This window comes from Lithobates pipiens, unplaced genomic scaffold, assembly GCF_037356315.1.
Source record: "Lithobates pipiens isolate NorthernLeopardFrog02 unplaced genomic scaffold, aLitPip1_a1.2 Scaffold_23, whole genome shotgun sequence".
NCBI lineage: Eukaryota > Metazoa > Chordata > Amphibia > Anura > Ranidae > Lithobates > Lithobates pipiens.
This window is the reverse complement of record NW_027507785.1, coordinates 283661416-283687562: the sequence shown is the minus strand read 5'-3', so window position 1 is coordinate 283687562 and position 26147 is coordinate 283661416. Positions and strand designations below refer to the sequence as shown.

The following is a 26147-nucleotide window of genomic DNA, read 5'->3' as shown; positions in this document are numbered from 1 at the left end:
TGCTTCAACAAAGTATTGAGCAAAGGCTGTGAATACTTATGTACATGGAATATATTTTGCCTTTTCTTTTTAATAAATTTGCAAGGATTTCAAACAAACTTCTTTCATGTTGTCATTACGGGGTATTGTTTGTAGAATTTTGAGATAAATAATTAATTTAATCCATTTTGGAATAAGGCTGTAACATAACAAAACGTGGAAAAAGTGAAGCACTGTGAATACTTCCCGGATGTACTGTAATAACTATCTTGGATTTCTTGGATTGCTTTTCCAGTTATTGGAGATGGAGATGGAGAAGAGTGCCATTCACTTGCACTTGGATATGGGACTGAACACCTTATTTTTTTTTTAGAAGTTGCATATGAATTATCTATTTTTGTGATTTTTTTTAATACATGAATTGGGACTTATTATTTGTTTATATGATTTGAATATTGTTTTTTCAACACATTCATTTTCTTATGTTGGTGTATATTTTATGAAATGTATATTTGCATTTATTTCAGATTTTTGCACTTTATGAATTTAGATTTTATCATAAATTTATATTAGAGCTTAATGCACATTAAGTACGGTATATTATCTATCATGTTGTATCAATTTAGCACCACACTATTTGATTTATTTAAAGCAACAAAGCGTCCTTGGAAGTTTTCTTAAACCAGTGGCCACCATGGAGTCTAAGAAGCAAAAATATGAATGATAAGATTGCCTTGGTAACTTCACACATGGCACCCTGTGTGTGGAACGCTGTGTACACTGTCCCCTGACCCTGTTCCAGGTGTGATGGCACCTCAAGCCAAGCTATCTGTCAATTGTCTTGAAGTGTGCTGTCACCAACTTCACGGCCTCTGCACAGAGGTATAAGGGTCACCCAGCAGCTGACAGAATCTTGTGTGAGATAAAGAAAAACAGTAATAGAATGTCTCTTGCATTTATTCAGATGTTTGGATGCATGTCATAACTGGAATGCTGGATTCTACATATAACAAATATCCTCAAATGGCTATACAGAATTACATATCTGCATTTCTGAACAGTATTAATACAGCGGGTAAAATACGTCAACGTTTTTCTAGGTAAATAGATTTCTAAAGATGCTATTGACATGAAATTTTCACCACGTCAGTAACAACCCATGCAATCTATATATACAAAGAAATCATGGGCAGCACAGTGGTGTAGTGGGTAGCACTCTCACCTAGCAGTAAGAAGGGTCGCTGGTTTGAATCCCAACCATGACACTACCTGCCTGGAGTTTGCATGTTCTCCCTGTGCCTGCGTGGGTTTCCTCCGGGTACTCCGGTTTCCTCCCACAATCCAAAGACATGCAGGTAGGTTAATTGTCTTCTGTCAAAAATTGGCCCTAGTATATGAATGGGGTCCTTGGATTGTGGGCTCCTTGAGGGTAGAGACTGACATAAGTGTGCAATGTACAGGGAAAGGGACAATTGTAGACACTCACTCAGGTTGAACTGGATGGACTGGTGTCTTTATTCAACCTAACAAACTATGAAACCAAAACAGATAAGTTCAGAAATGAAGTTATGTATAATAAAATGGAACGACACAGGGAAAAAGTATTGAACACATGAAGAAGGGGAGGTGCAAAAAAGCATGGAAAGCCAAGACAACCAGCTGAAATCAGTAATTAGAAAGCAATCCTGCCCCTTGTCAGTGCAAAAATTAATATCAGCTGGTTCGGTCTCAACTGATGGCCTATAAAAAGGTGTCTCTTTACCAAAGTGCCACACAAGAAACATCTCATGGTGGGTAAAAGCAAAGAGCTCTCTCAAGACCTTTGCAACCTTATTGTTGCAAAACACACTGATAACATCGGTTACAGAAGGATTTCTAAACTTCTGAATGTTCTAGTGAGCACTGTTGGGACCACAATCCGGAAGTGGAAAGAACATAATTTGACCAAAAACTGGCCATGACCAGGTGCTCCTCACAAGATTTCTGACAGAGGAGTGAAAATAATTATCAGAAGAGTTGTCCAAGAGCCAAGGACCACTTGTGAAGAGCTTCAGAAAGACCTGGAATTAGCAGGTACATTTGTTTCAAAGAAAACAATAAGTAATGCACTCAACCTCCATAGCCTTTATCCACACTCACCATAAAAAAGCATGCTGAAGCTTGTTTAAAGTTTGCAGCACAGCATTTAGACAAGCCTGTGAAATACAGGGAGAAAATTGAACTCTTTGGATGCCATAATACACACCATGTTTGAAGGTCAAAAGGCACATCACCCCAAAAACACCCCCATACCAACAGTGAAGTTTGGAGGTGGAAAAATCATGGTGTCCTTGAAGGAAGGATGAATGCAAAAATGTCCCAAGACATTCTGGATAAAAATCTGCTGCCATCTACCAGGATGATGAAGATGAAACAAGGGTGGACATCTCAGCAAGACAATGATCCCAAACACAAAGCCAAGGAAACTCTCAACTGGTTTCAAAGAAAGAAAATAAAGCTGGTAGAATGGCCCAGCCAATCACCTGACTTGAATGCAAGAGAAAATCTATGGAAAGAACTAAAGATCAAAGTTCATAGAAGAGGCCCACGGAACCTTAAAGATATGAAGACTATTTGTGTGGAAGAATGGGCCAAAATCAAACCTGAGCAATGCATGCAACTAGTTCCTCCATACAGGAGGCATCTTGATGCTGTCATTACCAACAAAGGATGTTGTGCCAATTATTAAATACATTTCAGTTACAATGTTCAATACTTTTTCCTGGTGTCATTCTATTTTTATTACACATAACTTTCTGAACTTATTTGTTTTGGTCTCTTTGTATGTATGGATTGCATGGCTTGTTACTGAAATTTCAGTGCCATATCGGAAAAAAAATATTTTAATAAAATGCTTTTGGAGTAAAAATCGAAGATAGTTTTCTATTTAAGATACATTAATAATTTTGTTTATTCAGCATAAAATGGAGCTTAGTTATGTAGCATGAGGCTGTATAGTCTGCAATATTTACATTTTTGGTAAACTCGTTTAATGAATCCAAGCTAACATGCACGGCATTGATGCATTCACACAATTTCATAGTAACCATGAGATAAAACAAAGTTCAGGAATATTTCTTTATCCCATTGTTTTGCAACACTACAAACTGTATGATTGAATCGGTTCTGATATCGCTGTTTTACTAACCTGACAGATTATTATTCTAAATAGGAAACCTTCATTTTGTTTGCAAATATTAAAGATTCTAATTACTAGCAACTATATGTAATTACATTTAAAAGGCACCTGTCATTTCAGATCCATCATGGCAGTGCCTGTTAGCGGGCATCCACTCACCTGCTGCCACCACGTCCCTCACCTTGTTGTGTCACTGCTGCATCACCAGCCGTCCCATTAAAATGAATGGGACTGTCGGTAAGTTAACAGCGGGTCAGAGGAGGATCTGCTGCGGGACAGAAATGACAGTTCTTTTAAAAATTATGATTTAATTTTAGTTCATTTATATAAAGCCATTTTATTAGTGATTTAAACCAAATCTACCCTGTGGCACATTATTGCAAATTACTCAAATCCATTATCAGTATACCAAAGGTGGGTTCAGCTGATTGTCATTTACAGCTGAGATTTGACCAATGTTAGACTTGACATTAAAAGCATCCATCTGACTGTACCCTTTAACCACTTGCCTACTGGGCACTTTCACCCACTAACTGCCCAGGCCAATTTTCAGCTTTCAGCAGGGTCATACTTTGAATGACAATTGCGCAGTCATGCAACACTATACCCAAACTAAATTTTTATAATTTTTTTGAGACAGATAGAGCTTTCTTTTGGTTGTATTTAATCATTACAGTTTTTTTATTTTTTGCTAAACAAACAAAAAAGGGCGAAAAAAGTTTCTGTTATAAACTTTTCTCCTTGACTGATGCGCACTGATGAGGCTGCACTAATGGGCACTAATTTGGTGGCACTGATGGGCACTGAGGAGGCACTGATGAGGCTGTACTAATACACTACTAGTACTAGTATGTGACACTGATAGGCAACATGGATGGGCACGGACAGGCACCACTGATTGGCACAGATTGGCAGCACTTGTGGGCAATGTTGGTGCTGCATTGATTTCAGGACACTGATGATCAGTGCCCTGATTATCTGTGTAGATGTCCCCTGTGTAGATTTGCAAGTTATTGGCTCTCCTCACCAGCTGTCAGCGTGAGGAGAGGACTGTCGATAACCGGAAAATACTGTTTACCAATGGAATCCGTACCAATGAGCGGATAGATAGATCCGTACCAATGAGCACCACAGGGGGTGCGTGGGAAGTGCAATCATGGGAGGAGGTCAATGTGAGCCCACTCTGTAGCTGTCTTTTGGCTATAGCGCAGGCTGGAAGTGGTTAATAACCTAGAATCCACAAGCTATGAAATTTACATTACTACTAAGATATGAAATATGCTGGAGTACATTGGTTAATAATGAATATTCAGTGCAATGTTTTAAAGATAATCTGGCATTATAAAATTCTGTTTTGCAGCTCCATCTTGCCCAAGTTATCTTGAGTTGAATGTTATCTTCTTTTTAAAGCAGTATTAAAATATCATAGTTTTTATAATATCATAATAAATATAATATCAGAATATTTATAACTACAGTCTCTTCTGTTATAAATGCCTCTCCTGGATTGTCAACAGTAATGTGATCTGAGCTGCACATATGTGGCTCAGACCAGAGGTCCAAGAACAGAACCTTGGGGGACCCCACCAGAGAAAGGAAAAGGAGAGGAGGAAGTAAAGTTGTAAGAAACGCTAAAGGTGCGGTTGGATAAGTAGGAAGAGAACCAGCGAAGAGTACAGTCACGGAGACCAAAGGTGTGGAGTTTTTGGAGGAGGAGGGGATGGTCAACCGTATCAGAGGCAGCAGAGAGGTCCAGGAGTAGGAGTACAGAATAGTGTAGATTGGTTTTGGCTGTTAGTAAATTGTTTGTTAGTTTTAGGAGAGCAGTTTCTGTAGAGTGTTGAGGACGAAATCCAGACTGAAGGGGATCAAGAAGGCTATTATCAATAAGTTGGACGCTCAGAGACATCATGGGTAAAGGACCAAGGAAACGTGAGAATTGGACATGTTTTCACACAGTTAAGCAACATGACGTCTTATTATCTAAGGAGGTGAATGGAATTGTTATTTTATATTGTGAGACATATTTATTTCTCAGAAAGCCTAGACCTAAATGAAAAAAGCAAAACATTTCCTATGTTATAGGGAACATTTAAATATGTTAATTAAACCTAAGGAGCATCCTGAAAAAATTTATCTTTTGCCCTTACTCCTGAAACACAGCAGTGTACCTTTCAGTTTTAGAGGCGCCCTTCTAAATGTATACAGTATCTCACAAAAGGGAGTACACCCCTCACATTTTTGGAAATATTTTATTATATCTTTTCATACAACACTGAAGAAATGACACTTCGCTACAATGTAAAGTAGTGAGTGTACAGCTTGTATAACAGTGTACATTTGCTGTCCCCTCAAAATAACTCAACACACAGCCATTAATGTCTAAACCGCTGGTAACAAAAGTGAGAATGTCCGGATTGGGCGCAATTCGCCATTTTCCCTCCCCGATGTCATGTGACTCGTTAGTGTTAGTCTCAGATGTCAATGGGAACCAGGTGTGGTTAAATTTGGTGTTATCGCTCTCACTCTCTCATACTGGTCACTGGAAGTTCAACATAGTACCTCATGTCAAAGAACTCACTGAGGATCTGAAAAAAAGAATTGTTACTCTACATAAAGATGTCCTAGGCTATAAGAAGACTGCCAAGAGCCTGAAAATGAGCTGCAGCACGGTGGTCAAGACCATACAGTGGTTTACCAGGACAGGTTCCATTCAGAACAGGCCTCTCCATGGTCGACCAAAAAAGTTGAGTGCACGTGCTCAGCGTCATATCCAGAGGTTGTCTTTGGGAAATAGATGTATGAATGCTGCCAGCATTGTTACAGATGTTAGGGGGTCAGCATGTCAGTGCTCAGACCATACACCGCGCACTGCATCAAATTGGTCTGCATGGCTGTCTTCCCAGAAGGAAGCCTCTTCTAAAGATGATGCACAAGAAAGCCTAGTTTGCTGAAGACAAGCAGACTAAGGGCATGGATTACTGGAACCATGTCCTGTGGTCTGATGAGACCAAGATAAACTTAGTTGGTTCAGATGGTGTCAAGCGTGTGTGGCAGCAACCAGGTAAGACAAGTGTGTCTTGCCTACAATCAAGCATGGCAGTGGGAGTATTAGGGTCTGGGGCTGTCTGAGTGCTGCCGGCACTGGGGAGCTACAATTCATTGAGAGAACCATAAATGCCAACATGTATTGTGACATACTAAAGCAGAGCATGATCCCCGCCCTTCGCGACTGGGCCACAGGGCAGTATTGCAACACTTTTCCTTGCTAGAGGCTTTGAGGTGCAGAAGCAAAACCCTGCTACAGCCAAGATGGCACAAGAGACAGTGCAGAACAAGGCATGGTAAGTCAGTTATAAAGAAAAGATCAAAAGCAAAGTGACCGATCCTGGTTGTGATGATTGAGGTCCGACAAACCCTTATGCTGCGTACACACGACCGGACAGCAAAGGTCCGACGGAACTAATCCGTCAGACAATTTGATCGTGTGTGGGCTCCATCGGACCTTTGCTGTCCAAAAATCTGACGGACTTTGAAAATAGAACATGTTTCAAATTTTTCTGCCGGAAGTCCGCCGGACCCAGTTCCTATCGAGAAATTCATTTGTGTGTATGCTAGTCCGACTGACAAAACCCGACGCTATTGGCTACTGGCTATGAACTTCCTTATTCTAGCCCGGTTGTATGTCCTCACGCTTGAATCCGTCGGATTGGTGTGATTGTGTGTGGCCAAGTCCGTTTATTCAGAAAGTCTGTTGGAACTCCGCCGAATGTCCATCGGGAAGACCGTCGGACCTAGTCCGTCAAAAAGTCAGGTCGTGTGTACGCGGCATGAGGCTGCATTCACACCTGAGCATTTTCAACTTGTAAAACGCCCAACAAGCAAAATCCCATTAATTTCAATGGCACCTGTTCACATCTGAGCGTTTTGTCACCTAAAGCAAAATGCCTGAAAAAACACCTGAAGCTCAAAAAAGTACAGGACCTTCTTTGGGGCAGATTACAGACATTTTTCAGCTTTTTACAGTGGTGACCTTTTGACCTGTCCAAAAATTGCGGTAAAAACGCACGCCATTGAAACGCTCAAGTGTGAATGCAGCCTTAACAGTAGGGTGACAACAGGAGAGCTGTCCTAAACATTGTACAACCCTTATGTTCTCCAAAAATGAGGGCGACACAGTAACAAAGACAGCTGGATATAAATTTCATGTCTGTGCTAAACATTCATGGGAGGTGTACAGAATGGAAAAATATCGCACTTAGGATAAATGAAACAGGTGGCTGCCTCCCCTAATAGGACTCCCCTAGGGGGCACTAGATGTATAGCAAATAGACTAGAAATGGGGTCAGTGGCGATACCCATTAATAGAAGGTACAGAGGAAAAAAGAAGAAAGAGGGGGCTGTGACCGCAGATATATAGGTGTAAAGCACGTCCCCTGTGGGGTTAATACCTTAAGATATGAGCAGGTGTACAAAACAAACACCCTCAATATACATGCAAATTAGCAAATCCACAATATAACTCCCATAGAAAGATTAACCAAAATACTGCCCAAGTGTTCCTAATAAGTGTGTATATACAAAATTCTAAATATAGTGACATAAATATATGTACCATAGGTGAATCAATCATACCAATTGCCCTATATAAAAAGAAAACAGTGTACTATGCAAAGGTACTATTATAGTGGCCCAATACGTTCATGTGATAAATGGAAGTCCATATCATGCATTGATGCAATTAGAGGGATATAACAGTATTTCCTTTAAAAGCCTTCTGATGAGACCTGTCATAGTCTGGCAGAACAGCTAAGCAATACATATCCTGAGTCATTTTTTTTTATTATTTTTACTCAAGCCAAACTTTAAAAATAATCCATAATTCCTGCTGTGGCTGAGTTACCTTCATAAAAAGTAATCACATTAATGTAGAAGATACTATGTAATAAGACACTAAACATGTTTGTATTACAAGGTCCAGAGGGTTAATAGGACACAGACTTGTAGGGGAAACATAAATCAAAAATATATCATATTTGGTATCTGATAAATTGTAATTTCATTCTGCTAAACATTATGCTGGTTGCAAGATTGTGAATCCCTGTCAGGTGGAAATATAGGATGTATTTATGAAAAATAACATTAAAAGTGTGCCTACCAAACGCAGTAAAATACTCTCTAGCCCCGTCAGTCCACCCCTTAAACCCTTTAGTTGGGTGTGTAAATTCTGTAATGTCCTCTTTAGAGATCAAAAAACATGGCTGCATCTGCAGCTCTGAACTTCAGTTGAACATCAAAATTACCATGGATACTGAGAGTCACATTTTCAAAGGGCCAGTGACTCTTGGAAACATCAGATTGGACCTAATCTGCAAGCCAATTGGACTTTGCACATAACCAAAGATCAGACAAAATTTACTTGAGTATTTTTCACTTTTAATCTCTTTTAGATCACTGTTGCTTAAGTCTGTATTGTAATATCTTTTCTCATCATTTTTCTCTCTTTTCATTAAAATTCTCTAATTAGAAATTAACGAAATGTGCCTCTTGAGAAAGCTATGGCAGTGTAAAAATCTGTTACACTGCAGTCTGGAAGTGACAGTGAGCGGAATTTTCCTCAACCAATTCAGCTCTTTAGACGTACTATGTAAGTCCAAAGAGTGAACCTTTAATCACAAGCTAGTAGCAGCCATCAGATTGTGTGTGTCTTGTTCAGCCGGTTCCCGGCTTCAAAGTATAAGTGATGTGGTAGCTCCATAGCTGTAGCAGTGCGGATCTTCACTGGTCTCACGTTTTGATTTGATTATGATTATCTGGTCAACAATTCGATATGATTCGATTCTGCAATGCATCACAATGCATCACCATTACTAAAAAAGTGCCAATACAGCGCTGTCTATTTTATGTCCTAAAAATTATAACAAAAAATTAATTAAACCGTGCTTTAAAAGCTGAATGAAATAAGACCGCTAAAGTGAAACGTGAATAAAGTAAAAGCTGCAACTCAAATGTGAGATACACACAATAACGCCTACAAATTTTCCAAAAAAACTGCGCTACAATAAATGAATAACTATATAGTATCTAACTCAGTGATGGCGAACCTATGACACACGTGTCAGTGCTGACACGTGTAGCCATTTGGGGTGACACGCGCAGGATTTCATGCGATTCATCCTCGGCTCCTGCATGGCTGCCGAGGATGAAAGAATCTGTGCTGGAGGAACGGGGGGGTGGGACGTGTGATCTCCCCCACCCACACTCACTTACTGTATCGCCGCCGCCGCTGCCGCCGCCTGACAGTGAAGCACAGCCCCTTTCTGAGCGCAGGGGCTGCTGGTAAGGCGTGCGTGCTGTGCGCACACACGTCATCAGCACGGCGAGGACATAAGGGAGGACCCGCAGGAGACGAGTGCGGGAACAGTGCGCGCCTCTCTCCAGTCAGGCCGCAATGCAGTCGCATTTTAACTCCCTTAAAAAGTGCACTAATCTGGTGAACTACAGGGTACAGGCATTCACACACACTGCTGCTGGGAGGTCAGGAAGGATTAGAATCCACTGCTGACAAACAGCTCTGTGAAGTTCCCTGTACTGTCTCTGTGCTGACAGTTCCCTGGATTTCTTGTTTGCACCTTCCAGCACAGTAGGAGTTAACACAGTGGAATGTGCAAACAGGGAAGCTGGGTAACCGTCAGCACGGAGCATGTATGAGGTGTAAGTAGAGTACAAACACATTTGTACTCTACTTACGGCTGTTAAAATACTTTTGTCTTAATAAATCCTTTAATAAATCCGTTAAAAGTCCCGCTGTATGTGCTTTTTAAAAAATATGAAGCTTCATACCGCATCTCAGTGTTTGTACAGGTTACACGCCACTCATGTGACTGCGCGGCCCGCCTCCCTCTCCTCTCCTCTAAGTCTCTCCTGACATCAGCAGGGAATTCTCAGCCCCACCCGCTGAATGTAGCTATCAGATCAGAAGAAGAGAGGCGAGCGGGGCTGAGAATTCCCAGCTGATGTCAGGAGAGACGTGAGACGAGAGAGGAGAGAGGCAGGCCGGGCAGTCACATGACTGGCGTGTACACTGCACACACACACTGAGAAATGCGGCATGAAGCTCCATATTTTTTAAAAAGCACATACAGCGGGGCCTGGGATTTATTAAAACACTTATAACAGCTATACACTTGGATTGCTCCCCCACGGGAGAGGTCGTATGCATCAATACCGCATTGGGGGACACCAGAATCGCGATGCATCAATGCAGCGATTACTTTCAGCACCCCTGCATAGCTGCCGAACACCATCACAAAGCCAGCAGTGCTAATAAAATATATTAGAATAATAAAAATGCCGTAACCCCCATTGCCCCACACACCTGTGCAAACGCAAGCCCAGGGTGTGCACGTGTATGTAAACCGCAGTCGCACCACATCTGTGACATATCAACACGAACGTCAGAGTGAGAACAATAATTCTAGCACAAGAGATCCTAGTTAACTCTAAGTTGATGAGCTGTAAAGGCTTTTAAAGCGTCACCTATGGCGATTTTTGGGCACCATAATTTTTGGCAATATTGCAGGTGCATACCATTTTCAGACATGAAATGTTTGGTATCTATTTACTTGATGCAATCTCATGTTGTATAAATTAACCAAAAATGAGTATTATATGGTGTGGTTGTGCACTAAAATTCATTGCATTATATTTTTTACTGAAAATTTGCGTTTAATAAACAGTTGCGCAAATATCATGTGAAACAAGAATTTGCAACTATCACCTTTTTATTCTACAGAGCCTCAGAAAATATATAATATTCTGAGGGTTTAAGCCATTTTTTTTCCAAAAAAATAAGATTTTTACATGTATGAGACAAATAAAAAAAATTGCTCTGGAGCAGAACTGGTTAAAGGTCAGAATTGCAAAAGAGGATGCTGTGAAAAGTTCATATTTCTGTTAAAACACGTGGTAATGACTACCTTGTCTTTAAAGGGTTAAAGTGGAAGTAAACCCATCAATTTAAACAGTTAAAAAAAAAAAGGCATGCCAGGAATGCTAACTGCACATTGGCTGTGCTCTCAGCCAAACTATCAAACCATCCAATGGCTGGGGTCATAACGAATCACATGTGCAGCACCATAGCAGTTGAAGATTAAACAGAGGCAAAGATGGCAGCTTCCTTGGCTGAAAACGATAGGGGAGTTTACTTCCACTTTAAAGTCCGCTAGTACTTAGTTTGTGGGGAGGTGCAGCGTGCTACGGCAGCAGTAAACACTCAGAATCCAGTTGCAGGAAACAGAAATTATATTAAAAGTAAAGCTCAGCAATTCACAACAAGGCCGGTGGAAAGGCACCTAACTGGGAACACTCATGGGATTTAACAGCGGTGTGTAGCAGAGCAGGTCTCAGATGTGCAGCATCTGTTTTGAGAGGCAGAATGTGGCCTGGCTGGTCTATACCCAAATAGAAAGGCTTCCAGGAAGGATGGTGTGTCCCTATCCTTTCCCTACTCATCTGGAACCCCTCCTTAACCGCTATTCACTGTCCCTGACAGAGGGGTGACCTGTCCCTACACTACCCACATGCTAAAAGCGCACCAAACCTCGAAACCAGGGTCTTAAATAGACTCTGCCTGATCCAAGATGGCCACCAGAGTCACATGAGGCAGCAGCATCCAATTGAATAGCTTCCTCAGTGATCCAGGAAACCATAGAGGAAACATGCTCCTCTTGACTTCCCCTCCAACTGCAATGCCGCTGCAGTTGAGCGCCACCTGCAGTAGAGAAAATAGACTGCACCTTCCTACAAGTTTAATTCCAGGGTGAGGCTGAGTGTGTAATATGTCACAATCTGGTCGCGGCAGTAAGATCTGCGAGTTTTATCATCACACTGGTGACTAGTCCTTTTCCCCCAGTCTTACACAAAGCTTCCCGTGTTCAGTTCCTCTGTAATGATATGTCACACTATATCTGTTAATGATTTACTTACTTCTATATACAACGCAGAAAATGTGACATCGTTTTTTACATATTTTAAACCAAAGTAGAGCTGCATGCACAAGTTATAATAGAAGGGCACTAATTCATAAATAATAGTGTGCGATTAGCAATATAAATAATTTGGTGGTCTTCCCAACGCCAAATGCAGTTAATTATCATAACAATACTCTATTAGTAATAATTAGTACTGTGTGGCAGATTTCTGACATTGACATGTTTCATTGTAACAATAATTATTACTGGTAAATAGCAGTTTATAGCAGGGCTCCCAATTTAATGTAGGAAAAAAATGCAGTCATGACTTTTGATATTTATTATCATGACATGGACACAGATAACCCGGACAGCTGTATTACGGTAACAATACATAATAATATTAAACAGTTTGACACTAACATGGATACGTCATTGGTCTCTTCAATAGAAATTTTCATGCACAAGTGTGATAATTAACACCGTGTCTGTGTAATTAGCCGGGTTAGAGGATTCATGTCACTATCACAATGAGGCAAGGAGAATCTCAGTCCCCTCCCTCCTAAGTATGTACCGTTTAGTTCAGTCATTGGAGCTGCTCCTACATCAAGTCAAGGCCGTCTCCAGAAGTTGGACTGGTCATCAAAGGACCATGCTGTCAGTCACTTAGCTGAGATGTTCTGCCTCCATGACAGCCAACAGGGCAAACCACTATGATAATGTTGCACATCAGAACTTTGTGCATAAACAACCAATAAAACGGCAGCTAACAGCCTAGGTATTAAAGTGCAGGCGAATCAACTGACTGTACACCAGGTTCAAGTGCAATGTAATGTGTGAAGCTCCAGACCTTTGGTCCGGACAAGAGCAAATATGTATTATATTGTAGTTTACCAGTTTGTGGTGCCGCATCGATTTGAAACTAAAAACAAGAAAAACTGCGCCAATAAAATGTCCACCAAGATCCACACCAATCCAAAGGAAGATGGATAGACAAATACAGCAATGGATTACTAAACGTAATTAAACAAGTTCAATAAGTCCATTGATAAATCATAAGTCCGTTAATAAGGCTGAATAAACACCACCGTGATTCACAAATGAATGTGACCCACCACCGAATGGAAAGCCGCTTCCCAAAGGGCAAGCACAAAACAGCGTTTGGCTATAACCCATCCATGGCCTTTATCATCCAGAGAGCTCAGGGAAAAACTTCTCAAGGTGTTCCAGGTGCTAAGTTCTTGTTTCCATATGGCTTATAGTCCAGAAGATCGTGGGGCATATGAGAAGAAAGGGGACCATAGCATAATACCGTAACATAAAATAATTTATTTAAAAAAGTAAATAGTACTCACAAACATCGTAAGTTTTAAAAGCATGTAGCAGTAATGCCGGCCGGCATAATAGGAGCCCTTTCTCCTTCGGAACGACGCGGTGACGTCACTGTACGATTTGAAACTACTTGTATTACTGTACATGCGCTACTTTTGGAGATTTCGTGTGTGGCACCCGAATTTGCACTGAGATGCAGCTTTGAAATCGTGCAAGTTCAAAGCCGCACTCAATGTGCACGGGGGCTTAATAAAAAATTGGTAAAAGGGTCATTAAAGTGGAAGTAAACTCCCCTATCGTTTTCAGCCAAGGAAGCTGCCATCTTTGCCTCTGTTTAACCAGTTGCCGACCGCCGCACGCCGATGTACGTCGGTACAATGGCACGGGCAGGCATAAGGACATACATGTACGTCCCTTGCCTCCCGCGGGTCGGGGGCCCGATCGGGCCCCCGCCCGGTGCCTGCGGCGGTCGGTATTCGTTCGGGAGCGATCCCGGACGAGGGGACGGCCATTCATTCATGGCCACCCCCTCGCGATCGCTCCCGACGAATAGAAATCCCCGGTGACATCACTTCCTCTCCTGTAATGTAAACACAGGAGAGGAAGTGATGTATTCTCTCCTCCGTGTCGGTATTTTTCGTTCCGACACGGAGGAGAGCGGATCAGTAAGTTGCACCAACACTCACACACACAGTAGAACATGCCAGGCACACTCACACCCCCCCTTTACCCCCCGATCACCCCGCCAATTACCCCTGCCCCCCAGTCACAGTGACACCAATGTCATTTTTTTTTTTTGCATTGGTGTCATTTGTGACTGTAATAACTGTTAGGGCAGTTAGAGTTAGCCCCCTTTAGTTCTAATGTACCCCCCTAACCCCCCCAATAAAGGTTTAACCCCGTGATCACCCCCCGTCGCCAGTGTCACTAAGGCTGGGTTCACATTGCAGCGGTTTATGAGAACGAATGTGATTCGCACTGCAGTGCAAATCACATCCGATCTCTGTGCGATTCGAGTTCAGCCATTCGCCGCACCCGCCACACCCGCCGCACCCGCCGCAAATTCGCACGGGACCCTTTTTTTGGCCCGCAGCAGAATCGGATCGCATGGGTGTTCACACCATGCGATCCGAGTTTGCAGATCGCACTGCGATATGCGAACTGATCTGGGGGTGTCAGTAACATTTCACTGACACTCCCAGCAGTTCGCATAGGGCAGTGTGAACTGCCGCCGGGAGGCATGCGATGCGGGAACCCGCCGCGGATTCGCGGCGTTTCCGCATCGCTCCAGTGTGAACCCAGCCTAATAAGCGATCATTTTTCTGATCGCCGTATTAGTGTCACAGGTGACGCTAGTCAGGCAGGTAGGTATTTAGGTTCGCCGCAGCTTTTTATAGCGCCAGGGACCCCCATATACTACCGCATAAAGCCCCCTGATTGCCCCCTAGTTAACCCTTTCACCAGTGATCACCATATAACTGTTACAGGTGACGCTGGTTGGTTAGTTATTTTTTTATAGTTTCAGGGCACCCGCCATTTATTACCTAATAAAGGTTTAACCCCCTGATCACCCGGCGGGTGTCATTTGTGACTAATAACTGTTAGGGCAGTTAGGGTTAGCCCCCTTTAGTTCTAAGGTACCCCCCTAACCCCCCCAATAAAGGTTTAACCCCGTGATCACCCCCCGTCGCCAGTGTCACTAAGGCTGGGTTCACATTGCAGCGGTTTATGATAACGGATGTGATTCGCACCGCACTGCAGTGCAAATCACATCCGATCTCTGTGCGATTCGAGTTCAGCCATTCGCCGCACCCGCCGCAAATTCGCACGGGACCCTTTTTTTGGCCCGCAGCAGAATCGGATCGCATGGGTGTTCACACCATGCGATCCAAGTTTGCAGATCGCACTGCGATATGCGAACTGATCTGGGGGTGTCAGTAACATTTCACTGACACTCCCAGCAGTTCGCATAGGGCAGTGTGAACTGCCGCCGGGAGGCATGCGATGCGGGAACCCGCCGCGCATTCGTGGCGTTCCCGCATCGCTCCAGTGTGAACCCAGCCTAATAAGCGATCGTTTTTCTGATCGCTGTATTAGTGTCACAGGTGACGCTAGTTAGGCAGGTAGGTATTTAGGTTCGCTGCAGCTTTTTATAGCGCCAGGGACCCCCATATACTACCGCATAAAGCCCCCTAATTGCCCCCTAGTTAACCCTTTCACCAGTGATCACCATATAACTGTTACAGGTGACGCTGGTTGGTTAGTTATTTTTTTATAGTTTCAGGGCACCCGCCATTTATTACCTAGTCTCACTAGTGTACCCCTAAATTTAGGGGTGTCTACTTTCCAAAATGGGGTCATTTGGGGGGGGTTTGTGCCATCTTGGCATTTTATGGCCTTCAAAACTGTAACGCCCTTAGAAAGCCTGAAGGCGGTGCTTGGTTTTCGGGGCCCCGTACGCGGCTAGGCTCCCAAAAAGTCCCACATATGTGGTATCCCCATACTCAGGAGAAGCAGCAGAATTTATTTTGGGGTGTCATTTCACATATGCCCATGGCATGCGTGAGCAATATATCATTTAGTGACAACTTTGTGAAAAAAAAAAAAAAAAAAAAAAAAGTTTGTAATTTTCCCGCCACTTGTGGCAAAATATAAAATATTCCATGGACTCAACATGCCTCTCAGCAAATAGCTTGGGGTGTCTACTTTCTAAAATGGGGTCATTTGTGGGGGTTTTGTGCCATCTTGGCATTTTATGGCCTTCAAAACTGTAATAGGTAGTGAGGAGTGAAATCAAAAAATTACGCCCTTAGAAAGCCTGAAGGCGGTGCTTGGTTTTCGGGGCCCCGTACGCGGCTAGGCTCCCAAAAAGTCCCACATATGTGGTATCCCCGTACTCAGGAGAAGCAGCAGAATTTATTTTGGGGTGTCATTTCACATATGCCCATGGCATGCATGAGCAATATATCATTTAGTGACAACTTTGTTAAAAAAAAAAAAAAAAAAAAAAAGTTTGTAATTTTCCCGCAACTTGTGGCAAAATATAAAATATTCCATGAACTCAACATGCCTCTCAGCAAATAGCTTGGGGTGTCTACTTTCTAAAATGGGGTCATTTGTGGGGGTTTTGTGCCATCTTGGCATTTTATGGCCTTCAAAACTGTAATAGGTAGTGAGAAGTGAACTCAAAAATTTACGCCCTTAGAAAGCCTGAAGGCGGTGCTTGGTTTTCGGGGCCCCGTACGCGGCTAGGCTCCCAAAAAGTCCCACATATGTGGTATCCCCATACTCAGGAGAAGCAGCAGAATTTATTTTGGGGTGTCATTTCACATACGCCCATAGTATGTGTGAGCAATATATCATTTAGTGACAACTTTGTGTAAAAAAAAAAAAAAATTTTTTTTTTTGTCATTATTCAATCGCTTGAGGCAAAAAAATAAAATATTCAATGGGCTCAACATGCCTCTTATCAATTTCCTTAGGGGGTCTACTTTCCAAAATGGGGTCATTTGGGGGGGTTTTGTACTGCCCTGCCATTTTAGCACCTCAAGAAATGAGATAGGCAGTCGTAAACTAAAAGCTGCGTAAATTCCAGAAAACGTACCTTAGTTTGTAGATGTGACAACTTTTGCGCAAACCAATAAATATACAATTATTGACTTTTTTTTTACCAAAGACATGTGGCTGAATACATTTTGGCCTAAATGTATGACTAAAATTGAGTTTATTGGATTTTTCTAATAACAAAAAGTAGAAAATATCATTTTTTTTCAAAATTTGCGGTCTTTTTACGTTTATATCGCAAAAAATAAAAATCGCAGAGGCAATCAAATACCATCAAAAGAAAGCTCTATTTGTGGGAAGAAAAGGACGCAAATTTTGTTTGGGTACAACATTGCATGACCGCGCAATTACCAGTTAAAGCAGCGCAGTGCCAAAGTGTAAAAAGACCTCTGGTCATTTACCAGCAAAATGGTCCGGTCTGAAAGTGGTTAATCTTCAACTGCTATGGTGCTGCACATGTGATTCGTTATGACACCAGCCATTGGATGGTTTGATTGTTTTTGCTGAGAGCGCAGCCAATGTGCAGTTAGCATTCCCGGCATGCCTTTCTTTTTAACTGTTTAAATCCATGGGTTTACTTCCACTTTAAGTGTTGGATGTGTATGGATCATTTTTTGAAAAACAAAGACATTGTTTAGTGTAGTATTTTAAAGATATCAAACAATTGAGCTAACTGATGCTTACTCACAAGATTGTGCTGTAACATTTGTGTTCCATGAAGAACATGGTGTGAATAAAAGATATTAACTGCATCAAGTTATGGCCGATCCTCTGCTGACTGTGAGGGGGAGAGGAGCGAGCGCCACTGAGATACACATAGCCGAGTGTAATGTGGCCTCAGCTAGGCTCGGCTCCACTTGCAGTAACACCCACTCCCGCCATTGGACCTGTATTATGTCCTTCATAGGAGCCAATGGGCAGGACTGGGCGGGACTGCAAGCGGAACCGAGCCTAGCCAAGTACACAGTACACTCGGCTATGTGTATCTCGGCAGCGCTAATTTTAAAAACGATCAGGCTGCAATAAGACAGGGTGTTGTAGAATCTCATATTAGCCAATGTATTTCATATTATTCACATTGATTTGCATATGTTTTATTGATAATATAATTATTGCTATTATTATTATTATTATTATATAATAGTGGTCTTAGCAATACTGTTGTTAAATAGTAAAACAATAATTATTAATCTTTATTAATGTATAAATATTAGGGTTGTTACTGATTAAAATGTTCCTGTTCGATTAATTGATTTTTTTATTTAAATCGATGAATCGACTAATTTTGATTAATTATAACACACATACAGATCCAATTAATTTTAGCTGATCTCCTTGCATTGCAACTCTGCATTAGTCAGTGGTAAATGTGGTATACACTATATACAATCACCCGACACTAGTTCGTTTTCACAATCCATGACTTAACTTCACAGTTCACACAAATAAGTTTTAAATTCAAACTGTAGCACTGACATAAGTATTTTTTTTTTTTTTTTACACAGTAGCGTGACAATCCCTCCACTTCCGGTCTAACTAATTACTCTCACCTTATGGCATGGACCCCTGTGCAAACAGGTGGTCATGCAAGCGGGTAACAAAAGGGTTAACATGGACCATAAACTTCTCTCACGTCTCCTTAGATCTCAGCAAGGACGCCAGGTCATGGGTAGAAAGAAAAGATCTAAGTGCTCACCGCTTAAGTATACGATTTCATTTTTGTGTTTAAAAACAAACTACTTACATAAAGATGATAAAAACACAGGATGTAAAGCCGACAATCGTGTTAGTTCCATAGGGCAGCAGCGGATGACGTCATGCGTAGCTCCTCCCCGTACGTGTTACATTTAATTAGAACTTCAACATCACCAGACTCCTCCCCCCTTCCCTTCATTAGCAGACGGAGGCACTTGGGGAAGGGGGAGGAGTCCAGTGACGTCAATGTCTGTTACGTCACCGGATATCCGACGGTACTCCCTGAAGACCCGGAAGCCGGCGGGGAGGTGAGTACCGATCAAAACAATTTTGAACGAACAAAAAAATTTGCATCAATCAAAAAAATGTATCAGTTAATCGAGGAATTCATCTTTAATTTCCACAGCCCTGATAAATATAGAGAAAGTTTTAAATGCTGAACTTTAGATGACCTCTCTGCTTCTTTCTCATACTTTTTATAAGATAGTTTACTGGGTGAAAGTTCATTAGAATAGATTTAAGTTATATAGAACTGACCCAAGTCCTTGAAATGCATATAAACCAAACAGATAACAAAACAGGGGATTAAAATAATTATGTGGAATACAGGAAAGTTATGTACAGAACATTAATTAGGTTTGACAGGGTCAAACAAAGGTCTGTTTGTGCCCTCATTAAAACTGTTAAAATACATGCATATTGTGAGACTTATAACACATCTGGTGGGGTAATTGAAAGTTCATTCTCCCAAAAGTCATAAATCTGTAATTCTTGAACTTAGTTAAATCTCTACACAGGTCTTTTTAATTGGACAAAAGCAGTTATAAATCACTTTAATGAACATATAGGAATTCTGGGAATTATTAAGTTTATCTGGTTATAGAACAGGTGTCAGATTTATGGTTAGTGACATTGACATATCCTGTTCCTTTAAAGCACAGTGTTTGTGCTGTGTCATTTACCCCTCTCTATGGTATGTTCTAAAACTCCTGGAATAAAACAAAAAAATATATTTTTTGAAGTTCCTGTGTCCCCTGTCTTTTTTACACTGCACTCCATACCAGTATGATCAGTCTAAAAATGGACCACGGTATTTTCATGTACTTTACTATGGGTTATTTTCAGGGTATGGCTTATTTTGCAGCCCTCCCCAATAATCACGCTAGGTCTTATATCTGGGGTAGGACTTATATTAGGGGAAACACGGTAATAGATGAAGAACAATTTTTAACACAATTTTGCCCTTTTGAAGGGGTGTAGGGAAGAGAGGGCTACAGACAAAATAGATAACACCTACGTAGGGGGATTTGTTTAATCTCTGTGAATCAGGCTGTTCACTTCATTGGGTATATGTAAAGCCTCATACACACGATCGGACTTTGTACAAACTCTCCCGTGGACTTTTGTACAAAGGGCATAGTCCACAAGTTTGTTTTGCATACACACGATCAGACTTTTTAGGCAACAAACATGAACGTAGTGACGTTTCAACGTACTGATGACACTTCAAAAGAGGACATTCAATTACTTCATCAGGTATCCCCTGCTGAAGTCACGTGACGAACACGCGTCGGGAATTACCGCTACCGGAAGTGACGTTGGTCGCGCTCGCTGCTCGTTTTTTACATTGCCTTCTATCATCCTATGTTTGTGAGTACCTGAAATATTTTGTCTTCAATAAATACTGCACTTTTTTAAAATACTACACTATGGGGCATCCTTCCTTTATGTTTTAATCCTATATACTCGGCATGATACTACCTACGGCAAACACCCCAAGTAACCTTTAAAGAGGCCACGTACCATATAGTGGAGTAGGAGAGGGACGCCAAACAGGAATTGCCATATTAGGATCCATAAAGGGAAAGACCTCCAGGAATACCTAAAGACACACTTAATATATGCTGTAACCTTACAGCAGTAAGGTAAGGGGACATCCATAAATTGACCACCTAGGATCACACTGAACTCCGTGGGATCACCCTTACCATCACCTATTGTATCGAAGAACACTCAGCACAATATTTACACCTATAGTTTACTTTATGCGATTTTTGATTTGAAGTTCACCTATGCTTTATGCGACTTATGTTATAGTCGCTACACAACGTATTTGCACCTTATGCGACTTTGTATAGATAGCACTTTACTTCACTATATGCACTTGTATATGGACATTTGATATAAATTATTTTCCGTCAACTTAGACCACTGTTTAAACTTTAAAAGTTGTTGTTTTGTTTTTTTTTCACTCGAATTTAGTCCTCAGCACTATTGCACCTTGCCATTGTATTTTTTAACCTATTGTTTTTCTTTTACGTTATTTAAATTTTTTTCGCTTTCCACTAACTGTTGCACCTTCTATTTTAATATCATCAATGGTTATGAATTATTTTTATGTAGTGATGTGTATGCTAAATCACTGATCCATGGTACCATATGATTATTATATTTTTTCTTTGTCATATATTTTGATATATTATTGGCCATCATCTACTTACCTGCATATATGCTCTTTTCATTTACTATATTCACCCTTGTTGGCTTTATTTAAATTTTACTTATAAGTTTACATAACACACAATTATTTTAAATTTATATATCTTTTAGTACAGCGCATCACTATTTCTGTATCAATTACTCCAGCGCCACCTTTGGTCAACTTCTGTATTGTTGTCTGATCTTTTGCATTGGTTCTGAGCATGCGTGCTTGTACCTTGTACAAAAGTCCGATGGTTTTGCGTACACACGATCGGACTTTGCTCCATCGGACTTATGTTGTCAAAAAGTTTGTCTGTTCGCACAGCCAACTAAAGTCCGATGAAAACTGAAAAAGTTTGTCCGATGGAGCGTACACACAGTTGGATGTTGCTCCAAAACAGCTAATTTGCATGTTTGTTGTCAAAAGGTCTGATCGTGTGTAGGGGCCTTAAGCGTTTACAACCAATTTAAAGTGTTTGTAAAGTCACACTGTGACTTTACCGGTATCCCCTCTGGATTATGCAGTTACTAATTATAGCGTGTGCGTGTGCGTTTTTATTTTGTTTTTTGAATGAAAGGGCTAAATACAGTTTTCTTACACTGCAGCTGTGCAGTCACGTGATCAGCAGCGGTGTGCAAAAAGGTATTTAGCCTTTTCATTTAAAAATAAACACACACTATAGTTAATAACTGCAAATTCAGAGGGGATACAAGCATTTTTGCTGCATATTGCAGCTGAATAGCGGTGGGAGGGGTTCGAAAGTGAGCCACTTTCACACTGACAGGCAGGGAAGGAGGGGGAGAGACTCACAGCAGAGAGCAAGATGACGGGGCATGTAAATTGACCATGGTATCATGGCTCAGCAGCCATGATTACCATGGTCAGCACAGACAGGGGGGACACAGGACCAGGCAGGATCTACCAGGTATATTACAACATAGGATCAATCAGTGATCACCCTTCTCACTAAATACACAATGACAGCTTGACAGCTGAGAGTTGCTGTCCACTTCTACCTATGTACTTGTATAAAGATGGCCATACACTATGCAATCTGATTGTATATTGTGTATTTAGTGAGAAGGGTGATCATTGATTGATTGCATTTCATTTAAAAAACATGCAGCTGGGAATGGGTGTGTAAGCAGGAGGGTAGATGATGCAGGGTGTATGCTAATGAGGTCAGCTGGTCAACTCCTTCCTTTTCATGACCTACAGTCTAGTCAGGTAGTAGGGCATTACTAATAGATATGTTTGGAAACTTGGATGAGGACAAGTGAAGTAAGTATCTGTAGATTCAATGGAAAGCTTTGATATTTTTGCAAAATAAATACATGAATGCTATATTGGTACATAGGGGAGCTGGAATTTAGGGGGAAAAAAAAACGTGAACAAAGATGAACTTATCCTTTAAAGCCATTGGGTTACAACCGCTTTCAGGGTAGGTTCACATCTATGTCTGTCAGGAACATGTGCAAAATCCAAACATGCACAAAAACACACTGCCCTATAGCATATGGCAGTGATGGCAGCGATGGTGACCTTGGCACCCCAGATGTTTCGGAACTACATTTCCCATGATGCTCAACTACAGTGCAGAGTGCATGAGCATTATGGGAAATGTAGTTCCAAAACATCTTGGGTGCCAAGGTTCGCCATCACTGGCATATGGCAAGAGATATGTTATTAAACAATCACATAACAGCAGAAGATAGCCACACAGGATCCCTTCATGCCTGAGCAAAGGATCCTGTGTGGCTCCGAAATGTAAAGTGTTGCACCCTTTTTGTAGCATTCTCTGGTGTGTTGATGACAAATCTCTTGCCTTGAGTCATTCTGGTTTCCAGCCGATGGTTGCTCCAGCACCCACTTACTCTTCAGCCCCATTCAGGAAAGTATGCATATCTCCCAACATTTTGAGAATGGGAATGAGGGACACCTACTAACAAACATATGTAGGCATAGGACACGCCCCCTGCCAAACCCCCTTAAAGGAGAATAAACCAAAATAAGTTAATTAAATCCACAAGGACTTTTTTTTTTACCACTACTATTCCTTTATATTGGCTTTTAAAATGTACAAATGTAGCAATTTAGAAATTGGATGAAAGGTTTAGGACTTTCTGAAAGATAAAAAAGTGCATTTTATATACACCTATATGGATCTAACCAAGATGAGGGACAAATGAGGAAGAATGGGGGACAGATGGACATTGCTCCAAATCAGGGATAGTCCCTCGAAATAAGGGGCAGTTGGGAGGTATGTGTATGCATTGGTAATATTATTTTGGCCCTATAGCATACACACTTTATTATTGGCATCCCCATGCATCTGCAAATGTGCACGCCAAACATTCAGTGTGGCGCGTTTTCAGAATAGAGCCAGGGACATCTTTTCTGTGTTTCTGGAACGTAGGGCAGCCCACTTAAATAAATAGGCTGCCCTCCATGTGATGCATGGGAATATGCAGAAAATGTGTTGGAAATGCGTCTGCATTCGGTCTCATCTGTATGGTGTGATCCAAGCCTGAGTGGTCTTCTGTATAACGTGATCATGTGGCTCTCATAACAATCACATGATCGGCAAACTGTCCTGCTGCAATCAAAAGTTATCTCGGTGAGCCGCTGGTGACAGCGCAGTTTTTTGGCCAGAAGTGTGCATTGAGCACAATCTAAGCACACAAACCTCACGCCGCCGTGGATGCTTTTGTGCGGCAGCTGGTGCTAAAGCCCCCTTTCTTGGCACACACATTTTATATATATATATATATATATATATATATATATATATATATATATATATATATATATATATATATACACACACACACACACACATACACATATATACACACACACACACACACACACACACACTGACCACTTTATTAGGTACACCTTGCTAGTACCGGGTTGGACCCCCTTTTGCCTTCAGAACTGCCTTCATTCTTCATGACAAAGATTCCACAAGGTGTTGGAAACATTCCTCAGAGATTTTGGTCCATATTGACATGATGGCATCACACAGTTGCTGTGGATTTGTCAACTGCACATTCATGATGCAAATCTTCCATTCCACCACATCCCAAAGGTGCTCTATTGGATGAGATATGGTGACTGTGGAGGCCATTGGAGTACAGAGTGGTGAGATGATTTGAGCTTTGCGAAATGGTGCATTAAAGGAGCCATCAGAAGATGGGTACACTGCAGTCATAAAGGGATGGACATGGTCAGCAACAATACTCAGGTAGGTTGTGGCGTTTAAACGATGTCCAATGGGTACTAAGGGGCCCAAAGTGTGCCAAGAAAATATCCCTCACCATTACACCACCACCTGAACCATTGATACAAGGCAGAATGGATCCATGCTTTGTTTACACCAAGATCTTTTATTGTCCAATTTTGGTGATCCTGTGCAAATTGTAGCCTCAGTTTCCTGTTCTTAGCTAACAGTAGTGGCACCCGGTGAGGTATTCTGCTACTGTAACCCATCTACTTCAAGGTTGGATGTGTTGTGCGTTCAGAGCTGGTATTCTGCATACCTTGGGTGAAAGGAGTGCTTATTTGAGTAACTGTTGTCTTTCTATCATCCCCAACCAGTCTGCCTATTTTCCTCTGACATCAACAAGGCCTTTTCCTCCACACACCTCCCGCTCACTGGATATTTTCTCTTTTTCGGACTCCGTAAACCCGAGAGATGGTTGTGCATGAAAATCCCAGTAGATCAGCATCTTTAGAAATACTCAGACCAGACCGTCCGGCACCAACAACCATGTCACGTTCAATGTCACTTAAATCCCCTTTCTTCACCAGTCTGATACTTGGTTTGAATTTTAGCAAGTCGTCTTTGCCACGCCTAAATGCATTAAGTTGCTCCCATGTGATTGGCTGATTAGCAATTTGTGTTACCACACAATGGATCAGGTGTACCTAATAAAGTGGCCAGTAAGTGTGTGTGTGTGTGTGTGTGTGTGTATATATATATATATATATATATATAAATAAAAAACACCTATATACAGTATATGTAGGTGTGTGCCTATAAATAGTTACCTAAATATATAAATAGGTTTCTTTTTATAGGCATGCACCTATATATATTACAAATATACTAATATAATATATATATATATATATATATTACACACTTATTTATATACTACAAATAGAGTCCTGAGTATATCACACACCTATATATATATATTACATAGAGCAGAGACAAGCTGCAGCTAAGAACATCTGAATCTGACATATAAACCCCCAGCAGCACCTCAGTGACCCCCATTGAAGAAGATCATTAACAAGGGTCAGGTCGGGCGCTGTCAGTCACAAGGATCCTCCCCGGCCCTCTCCCCTCTCCTCCCCTCCCACACACGTCACATAAACAAGAACAAAAACAGACCCGTCTCCGTGTTCCCGCTGCTCTCCGCCATGTTTGTTGTCATCCGCACACTGCCCGGAGACGCTGTTCTGCAGCTGCCATGGCAACCGGTGACGTAGCTGCGCTATCATTTCCCGTGCACGGAACCTGACGTCACGGGATAGGCGTGGCTGGAGCTGTCCAGACTCTATGGTGCTGGAAGCGTGGCTTTGTGTACAGAGGGGCGGGTCAGCGCACATGGCGGAGTGCACAGCTGGGGGTGACATGGACTCCTATGGAGGAGATATTATAGAAGGCAGAGCATTAGAGTTCCCGAGGCTGTCATTACAAAGAGCAGCATGGCATGACACCAAACTGGGATTTAAAAATAAAATGATGTTCTACTATGGATTCCTGACATCACGAAGTCCTTTCTATTGCTCTCAGCCTCCACAATCAAATCTTTTTTTTTTTTTGGGGGGGGGGGGGGGTACATTGGTTTAATCAAACAGTCAATCACCTCTGAAAAGCAATCTGAGAGTGGATCGCTTTTCAGGGGAGTGACACGTTTACGCACGCATCCAT

The 26147-nt window shown here is 41.6% G+C and overlaps 1 protein-coding gene across 2 annotated transcripts in view; it reads right to left on the bottom strand.

Moving 5' to 3' along the window:
* AGBL4 (AGBL carboxypeptidase 4) overlaps positions 1-25687 on the bottom strand; it is a 2901779-nt gene extending 2876092 nt beyond the window's left edge. For both annotated transcript variants that reach the window (XM_077450277.1, XM_077450278.1), the window contains exon 1: positions 25605-25687. In XM_077450277.1, coding sequence (XP_077306403.1) covers positions 25605-25647 — 43 coding nt within the window. In that variant the 5' untranslated portion in view covers positions 25648-25687. The remainder of the gene's footprint in view (positions 1-25604) is intronic.
* Between the last annotated feature and the right edge of the window lie 460 nt (positions 25688-26147).